The sequence below is a fragment of the Brienomyrus brachyistius genome, chromosome 22 (genome assembly GCF_023856365.1).
Source record: "Brienomyrus brachyistius isolate T26 chromosome 22, BBRACH_0.4, whole genome shotgun sequence".
NCBI lineage: Eukaryota > Metazoa > Chordata > Actinopteri > Osteoglossiformes > Mormyridae > Brienomyrus > Brienomyrus brachyistius.
The window spans coordinates 4742380-4751622 of NC_064554.1; the positions used below are offsets into that span (position 1 = coordinate 4742380).

At 44.8% G+C, this 9243-nt stretch overlaps 1 protein-coding gene across 2 annotated transcripts; it reads right to left on the reverse strand.

Moving 5' to 3' along the window:
* Positions 1–411: 411 nt before the first annotated feature.
* LOC125717842 (cytochrome P450 2K1-like) lies at positions 412–7188 on the reverse strand. 2 transcript variants are annotated; one of them, XM_048991153.1, is made up of 9 exons: positions 6994–7188; positions 5748–5910; positions 4946–5095; positions 2804–2964; positions 2480–2652; positions 2222–2376; positions 1151–1335; positions 819–960; positions 412–675 (listed from the first exon to the last, which is right to left on the reverse strand). In XM_048991153.1, the coding sequence occupies exons 1-9, from the start codon at positions 7186–7188 to the stop codon at positions 488–490; spliced, it is 1512 nt and encodes a 503-aa protein (XP_048847110.1). In that variant the 3' UTR covers positions 412–487. The 2 variants fall into 2 exon arrangements, with proteins under 2 accessions (XP_048847110.1, XP_048847109.1); XM_048991152.1 differs by having other exon boundaries at positions 2222–2366; positions 2479–2652.
* Between the last annotated feature and the right edge of the window lie 2055 nt (positions 7189–9243).

Sequence of the window (9243 nt, forward strand, 5' to 3'; positions counted from 1 at the left end):
ACCTGACCATCAAACATTAACCTTACAAGACTTTCCACGTCCCTGTAATGAACAAATAAGGTAAAGGAGTGGACCTTAGCCAAGAAAAGTGCAATGATTGCATTTTTTATGGAGGGGGGCCACCTAGAAACTGCTGGTATCATTGTATAAATAGGAGTGCTGTCCCCTTTCCCGTCGAAGCTGTTTGTGATCACCGTTTGTGTATGACTCTGCTTCCCTTTTGCAAAAGAAAACTATTCCCATCACTCAAGAACCAGGGCCTGGGTGAAATTTCTGTAAATGTATTTATTATATTTTGTTACATTCTGTATATTTGAGATTGTAATTTCTCAAATATTATGTAGCACTATCGGTGAACCTGCCAGAATAAGCCTTTCACTTTGTTGTACAAGTATGACTGCATGTGACAAATGAAAACTTTGACTTTGTTCGTTACAACTGCAACACTTCAATATCTCTGCCTGTGAACCAGCAGAGTTCAGGAGCTTCAGGCCCGATTTACAGCACACAGTTTTTGGGGATACGGGTTAAGTGTTAAGCCTACAACTGGAGAGAGGTTCAGATCCGATTCAGACACCCCAGGAGGTGGAGTGAAATGGAACTTCTGCAGGAGTGAGGTGAAGAAGAGGAAGAGCTCCATCCTGGCCAGACTCTCGCCAGGACACACCCGACGCCCTGGAGGAAAGACAGATGGGGAGATACTCTCTGCTTATTAAGGGGGGTAACAGAGAACAATATTCAGACAGATAGCCAGAGGAAAAAGCAGAGCTCCTTTTATAAGCATTTAACTGAAGGCCAGAGAAGAACCTGAGCTGTACCTGCAGAGAAGGGCATGAAGGCGTCCCTCTTTCTGAATCGACCCTGATCGTCCAGGAAGTGGCCGGGGTTGAAGGTATGGGGAGTCTCCCATTCACTCTCATCATAAAGTACAGACGTCAACAGTGGGATGACAGTGGTCCCCTAGAGACAAGTTTAATCAAGATCTAGTCATACACAGAAATGTACTGAATGTACCCAAACAGCGAAACTAATTATATCCAATTAAAAAATAAACAAGGAAATTCTATACTACCTAACTATATACCAGATCTAATTAAGTTGCAGCTATAATTTTCTTTTAGATTTTAAAAACACGAGTGCCGTTGTTCACCTTTCTTATGTGGTATCCCCGGAAGACCACGTCAGACCTTGTGACATTTAGGGCACTCAACGGAACAATGTTGGCCAGTCTCTGTGTCTCGTGGATGACGGCGTCTGTATACGGCAGGTTCCTCCTGTCCTCCACTCGAGTCTGCCGGCCCCCAATCACCCTGTCCAGCTCCTCCTGTACACGGTCTAATGATGGGTGGGGAACAGACAGCATCTATGAATTTTAGAAGGGACTTAAACATGGGTCTTTGAGTACATATAGTTTTTTAAAACCCGTCTATATTTCTTGACAAGTTTGAGCAGGTTTATGTGCACAATGCCGTGTGTTGATCCAACAGTTTCATTATATATGGTAGTGTGACACATTGGCTGGTGGACATATGCTGTTGTCACCCTGTATACGGGGGTACCGTGTTAAGGCCTGTGTGAATGTGTCTGTCCTCACCCTGTATACGGGGGTACCGTGTTAAGGCCTGTGTGAATGTGTTTGTCCTCACCCTGTATACGGGGGTACCGTGTTAAGGCCTGTGTGAATGTGTTTGTCCTCACCCTGTATATGGGGGGTACCGTGTTAAGGCCTGTGTGAATGTGTTTGTCCTCACCCTGTATACGGGGGTACCGTGTTAAGGCCTGTGTGAATGTGTTTGTCCTCACCCTGTATATGGGGGTACCGTGTTAAGGCCTGTGTGAATGTGTTTGTCCTCACCCTGTATACGGGGGGTACCGTGTTAAGGCCTGTGTGAATGTGTCTGTCCTCACCCTGTATATGGGGGTACCGTGTTAAGGCCTGTGTGAATGTGTTTGTCCTCACCCTGTATACGGGGGTACCGTGTTAAGGCCTGTGTGAATGTGTTTGTCCTCACCCTGTATACGGGGGGTACCGTGTTAAGGCCTGTGTGAATGTGTTTGTCCTCACCCTGTATATGGGGGTACCGTGTTAAGGCCTGTGTGAATGTGTTTGTCCTCACCCTTTATATGGGAGTACCTTGTTAAGGCCTGTGTGAATGTGCTTGTCCTCACCCTTTATATGGGGGTACCGTGTTAAGGCCTGTGTGAATGTGTCTGTCCTCACCCTGGATATGGGGGTACTTGGCCATAAGCAGCAGGCCCCAATGCAGTGTGGTCGCAGTAGTGTCAGTTCCTGCTGCAAACAAGTTAGCCACACTAAATAACAGGTTCTCGTTATGGTAGTGGGCAGAATTTCCCTTTGAGGATGCCTGTTGGAGACAGTGGAAAACAGAGAAGTACAATTAATGGCAGAGTAACAACTTCATTTTCTGGAATTAATTTTGGGATTGATGAACCTGTCAATGAGCTCAGCATCTTCACCTTTTGTTGTTGGATGAGGAAGGAGTCTACAAACCCTCTCCTGTCCTCAGTGTTAAAGGTTTCCTGAAGCTTGCTTATGAACTTTTTAAGCTGAAATAGATTGCATCTGTAACTCTCCATTAGATCTTTCCTATCCTTCAACACCCAGTTGAGGGAGGGAAGCATATTATAGAGCTGCAAGAAGAGAGAGAAGATAAGTCACAAGCTGTATGACTGGTAGTTTATTAGAGGAACACAATCATGCACAAATCCTTCTAAAAACTGTTATGTATCTGGCTTTTAAAGGCACATTGAGAGTAAAGCCAATGAAAACCGGTCAGAGTACCTGGACTCCTGGTGACCCCAAGAGCACTGCAATTCTTTTTGTAGTTTTGACCATTTCTTGGAATTCAGGGTCAGTATAGTCAAACCGACTGCCAAAAATAATGGATGATATGATGTTGGAAATGGAGCAGGTCAATCCTTTGCTGACGTCAAATGGTTTACCTGTCAACAGGTAATAGACATGTTAAAACATTCTTAACCCTAAAAAATATAATTATATGGTGCATGATGCAATACCAAAAAGATACCATTACGATTCAATGAATTTCCCAGAGGAACCTTCCCGAGGGATTAATAAAGTTCTTTCTTTCTTTCTATCTATCTATCTATCTATCTATCTATCTATCTATCTATCTATCTATCTATCTATCTATCTATCTATCTATCTATCTATCTATCTATCTATCTATCTATCTATCTATCTATCTAATCTATGTTTCCGCTTATTCTGTTACTTTTGAAGTACCTTTTTTCTCAAGCCCATATTAGTTTTCCCTGGGTATTCAAAGCTCGTCATTGCCCCTGCAGTGTCTCCAGAGTCCATCCACGCTGTTGCTGTTGCTTCTACCTCATCACTTCCAGGTGTCCCAGCTTCTCCCTCATCACTTCCAGGTGTCCCAGCTTCTCCCTCATCACTTCCAGGTGTCCCAGCTTCGTTTCGCTCACCTCCAGGTGTCCCAGCTTTGTCTCACTCGCCTCAAGGTGTCCCAGCTTCTCCCTGATCACTTCCAGGTGTCCCAGCTTCTTACTTGATCATGTCCAGGTGTCCCAGCTTCTCCTTGATCACGTCCAGGTGTCCCAGCTTCTCCCTGATCACTTCCAGGTGTCCCAGCTTCTCCCTGATCACTTCCAGGTGTCCCAGCTTCTCCCTCATCACTTCCAGGTGTCCCAGCTTCGTCTCGCTCACCTCCAGGTGTCCCAGCTTCGTCTCGCTCACCTCCAGGTGTCCCAGCTTCTTCCTGATCACTTCCAGGTGTCCCAGCTTCTCCCTGATCACTTCCAGGTGTCCCAGCTTCTCCCTCATCACTTCCAGGTGTCCCAGCTTCGTCTCGCTCACCTCCAGGTGTCCCAGCTTTGTCTCACTCGCCTCAAGGTGTCCCAGCTTCTCCTTGATCACGTCCAGGTGTCCCAGCTTCTCCCTGATCACGTCCAGGTGTCCCAGCTTCTCCCTGATCACGTCCAGGTGTCCCAGCTTCTCCCTGATCACGTCCAGGTGTCCCAGCTTCTCCCTGATCACGTCCAGGTGTCCCAGCTTCTCCCTGATCACTTCCAGGTGTCCCAGCTTCTCCCTGATCACGTCCAGGTGTCCCAGCTTCTCCCTGATCACGTCCAGGTGTCCCAGCTTCTCCCTGATCACTTCCAGGTGTCCCAGCTTCTCCCTGATCACTTCCAGGTGTCCCAGCTTCTCCCTGATCACGTCCAGGTGTCCCAGCTTCTCCTTGATCACGTCCAGGTGTCCCAGCTTCTCCCTGATCACTTCCAGGTGTCCCAGCTTCTCCCTCATCACTTCCAGGTGTCCCAGCTTCTCCCTGATCACTTCCAGGTGTCCCAGCTTCTCCCTGATCACGTCCAGGTGTCCCAGCTTCTCCCTGATCACTTCCAGGTGTCCCAGCTTCTCCCTCATCACTTCCAGGTGTCCCAGCTTCGTCTCGCTCACCTCCAGGTGTCCCAGCTTCGTCTCGCTCACCTCCAGGTGTCCCAGCTTCGTCTCACTTGCCTCAAGGTGTCCCAGCTTCTCCTTGATCACTTCCAGGTGTCCCAGCTTCGTCGCTCCAGTATTGCAGTGCCCTCTTCACCCTCCTGCTCCAGTCTTGCAGCCCCTCATCATCCTCCTGCTCCAGTCTTGTAGTTCCCTCTTCGCCTTCCTGTCCTGCAGTCCCCTCAGTGTCTTTCAGTCCCTCTGGTGCCTCGATATCTGCCAGCCCCATTGGTCCTCTGAAGCCCTCAGGCCCAGATGGATTCCTCCTCACTAGTGAACAGGCCTGTTCTCTGCCTTCCTCAGTTCCTCCCATTCAGATCCCTCAAGGTCCTGCTTATTTTAAATAAACTTCTTTTGCTGCTCTGGCATCCTTTGTCCCACCTGACATGATACTTATTTTACAGAAATAAAATTACATTCTAAGTCACACATCAGCATTCTCACCTTTGAAGTGTTCAAACACCTCTGTGATATAGTGGATCTCTTCGATGATATTCTCTTCCATTTCTTGTTTGCCCATCCCCAAATCACGAAGGCTGGTTAGAGCAAAGCGTCTCATCTCCTTCCACGAGTCTCCATTGGCAAACATGATTCCTGTGTAAGTTGAGAGACTTTCAGTTACGTCAGTATGATCTATTTACATCATTCATAGTATTACCATGAATATCTATGTACACAATGTACCCTGTTCAGGATTAAAACCAAACCTAAATTTGTGTCCCACGTTCAACAAAAGAAATCTTAAAGACCAGTGAGACACCTACATTTGTCCCGAAAACATTCCTCGAATTTAAAAATAAAAAATGACATGCCAGCTTTTAATATCCGGTTATCTCTTTTCTGAAAGTAATGTTATAAAAAGACGTTCTAATTAAAAATATCCACCATGACATCTAAATGACCCCATTATGTCATTCAGTCTCGTGTCGTGATCCGTAGGCGAGCAGGGGAATTACAGAATGAGGAATCAGGGTCGAGATGCCAGAGAGTCGGGAAACGGGGTTTATTCAAGGCAGACAGACAGACAGACAGACAGACAGACAGACAGGGCACGTAAGATGGCACAGGCGTCACAAGAATTCAGTGACAGATCTGGGGATACATACTCTGACATGGACTAAAATACACAAGACTAATCGGAAATAACAAGAAACAGCTGGTGACATCGGGATTTCACACGAGGTTAACGAAGGGGGCGTGGCACACTGGAGGAGCGGACGTGATGTTTTAATAGATATTCACATACCGTGACCGTTGGATAAATCATGAAATATAGGCAATGTGGCCCGCTGACCAAACTCCACAGGAAAGTCAGCAAGGGCCTCCCTCACTGCCTTAAAGCCTGCAAGAACCACAGATTTCCTTGAACCCAACTGAATGGTGAACACTGGCCCATATTTTTGCGATAGCTGTAGAAAATCACACAAAAAAGAGAAACTTCAGTTAATATTAAAGTGTATTCTGGGATTCATAACATGAAACCATATATGCAGTGCCCTTCAAAAGTATTGACCCCCCCCCTTCAAATTATCAGATTTGCCTGTTATAAATGATACAAGCATATTTTCTTCCTGACAATATGACAACCAGCCAATTAAATATGAAGAGTCACAGTCACAGAGTCCACAGCTGGTTGGTTGAAACAAAATCATGGTCTAGATTTATACTTTCTGGACCTGAACTTTCCACCTCTAATTTTCAACCACAAATGATAAGGTGTCTTTTTCAGAATGAATATTTTATCAAAACTTAATAATAACACATCATGATTACAAAATGTATCCATCCATTTGTAAATGGTTTATCGTGGTCAGAGTCAGGTGAATTTGTAAATTTTTTTTTGGCCATTTGTACATTTTACTGAATCACATTCAAATTGATTGATTTTATTTTATTTATCTATACAACAGTCATTCTTTGTTCATCTCTATATTTTTCTACAGCATCACAGGTACCATGTAATTTTAATTCCATTCTGGGTATCAGCACAAGGCCTCATCTTTCAAAAAGTCAGAAGATCGTTTCTTCCAGTCAAAAAGAAGTATAGTATGGGTATTGAGAAATATTTGATCGTCTGAAATATACAAAAAGAGTTAAGGGCAAGATGGTGTCATCAGGTTGGGGGCTCCGGTCTGGGTCAGACCTCAGAGAGAGGGCATCTGCCTTGATATTCTTCTCCACTGGCAGGTAGGTGAATGTGAGCTAGAAATGAGCCAAAAAACATGCATATTGGGCTTGCCCAGGTTTCAGGCTCTTACTGTCACTGACATATTCCACATTCTTGTGGTCAGTTAGAACCTAGAAAGGCCGATGGGCTCCTTCAATCCAGTGTCTCCACTACCAGCTTTATTCCAAACGTCACAGTTCTCAAAACTTAAATTAATGACCATCCCGTCTCGCAGAAAGTCAACTTGTTTCTTCCAGTGAATATTCTAGAAGTGTGGCATGAAAAGTGATAAATCCTGTAAATGTGGGAAGTAAATCAACTGTACCTGGCAGAAGCTGAGATGCAGGTTCTTGAGATCCAGCTGCAGTAGGTTTCCAATGAAGGGCAAAGGTCTGGGTCCTGGGGGCTCCTTCCCCTTGTTGTGGATGCTGGAGAGAAGATACAGGACCAGAAAAACCAGTACAGCACCTAGCAGGGTGATCACACTGGGAACCTGGATAAGTCCCTCTAGTACAGCCATGGTTTCTAAATCTCAGTCCTCAGTGACCCTATGGGTCATTTATACATGAGAGTCTTTCTACTCAGTTCAGCCCCTTCATTGAATCAACCAATGACAGTACAAGAGGTCCATAAAATGACTTAAAAGCTTTCATAGCACTATCAGGCATGAAACATTCTTTCTACTTCTTTAATTAGTGTTTGTAGCATCTTGCCCCAGACTGACTTAGGTCTGTTTGGGACTGCCAAATACTTAAGAGTGGGGAGACCAAAAGTCATCTCAGATTATTAACTTATTGGACAGAATTGTTCCACCAGATTCGCAATTAACATTTCAGTTTAAAGGGTTAATATTTTGAAACTCTTAGTGCAACTCCTTTTCGAAACACCTGGGACTGTAATTTAAAAAAAAAATGTCTGCATTATAATTTTGCAATCGAAAGAACTATGCTTGATTCAATAAATGAAATTCCCAGCTATTAGAACTTAACTAATAGCTCAGAGTTGTTAAAATCTTATCTAGCTCTAATTTAAAGGAACCCAGGGTTTTACCTTGCGCTACACTAGCAGGAAGACTATCTGTTTTCTCAAATTCAGTTTAAAATGTTCTCCCGCTAATTTCCACCTTTGGCCATGAGTTCTAGTATTTAAACTAATACTAAAGTAGCCATTGGGCTGAACAGCATCGAGACCTGTTAGAACCTTAGAGACCTGTTAGAACCTTATATACCTGGATCATGTCCCCCCTTAGTCTCATTGAATCAACCTGTGAAATTACAAGAGTCACATGGAGATGAATCTGTGACTTAAATGCTTTCACACCCACTCTGCACATAGAACTAACAGACCTGAATTAAACTTTATTTGTTTAAAAAGTGTTTGTAGAATTTTACCCAGCATTGACTGACATGTTTGGGACTGACAAGTCTTGCATACAAGGGAGATCAAAAGCCATCTCAGATTACATCAGCAACTTATTTGACCATATTGGTGCCCATTGTTAATAATTAACTCTCCAGAACAGAGCTGAAAACAGCTACTTATGGTGATGATTGCACTGGACAATCATTTTCCCTGGTGGAGGATAAGGGATTTTGTTGGCTCATTAGCGACCAGCACCACGTTTGTATAATGAAATCTGGGCCACAGATCAATCTTTTGTTTTCCAAGGAAGAGAATATAATGTAATGTCATCCCACTAATGCGGGCTGGTAGGCTTGGAAAGTTCTGTGCTGCGTTACCCCACCCCACCAGACCCCTTCCCTCCCTACCCCACCCGACCCCACCCGACCTCTACCCTCCCGACCCCACCCCACTCCCAATAGATGCTTTTCAGTATTGATGATACTGGTCAGGATTAAACTTGCCAGGTATACACCTGTGCATCTGAAAGTATGTTTTTTTGTTACAACCCCTAAGAATTTTCATATGCTGTGGTGTGTGAAAATCACTGGAGAGCGGCTGCTTCTGCCCCACACATGTAAGAGCAACACAAGCACATCTTTGGCAGTGCTGTTCAAGGTGCCTTTATTCACTATTTACACACAATGACCGGTCAGGTCAGAAGGCGTGCCTCATTCATGAAGGGCATCAAACGTCTGTATTCTACAGTACTTCTGACATTTGGGCTTGCCTGGTTACATTCCACATGTGTTGTCCATGCCTTTGTTAACGCTCTGGGTCTCGCTGATGGAGTTGTATGTGGCAATGGGGTGATGTCACCTCATTTACAATATGCTTGAAGGTGGTAGCCCTGAGGTCAATCTGGATGAAGCAACTGCAGCACTGAAAAATCTCTCCATTAGAACCAGCAGAAATCACAAGCTTCAGCCCGATTTACAGCACACAGTTTTTGGGGATACGGGTTAAGTGTTAAGCCTACAACTGGAGTGAGGTTCAGATCCGATTCAGACACTCCAGGAGGTGGAGTGAAACGGAACTTCTGCAGGAGTGAGGTGAAGAAGAAGACGAGCTCCATCCTGGACAGACTCTCGCCAGGACACACCCGACGCGGTTTGGAAAATGGATGGATGGATGGATCTGAGACTGCAGGATTCAAAGGAAGGTTAGATGTAGC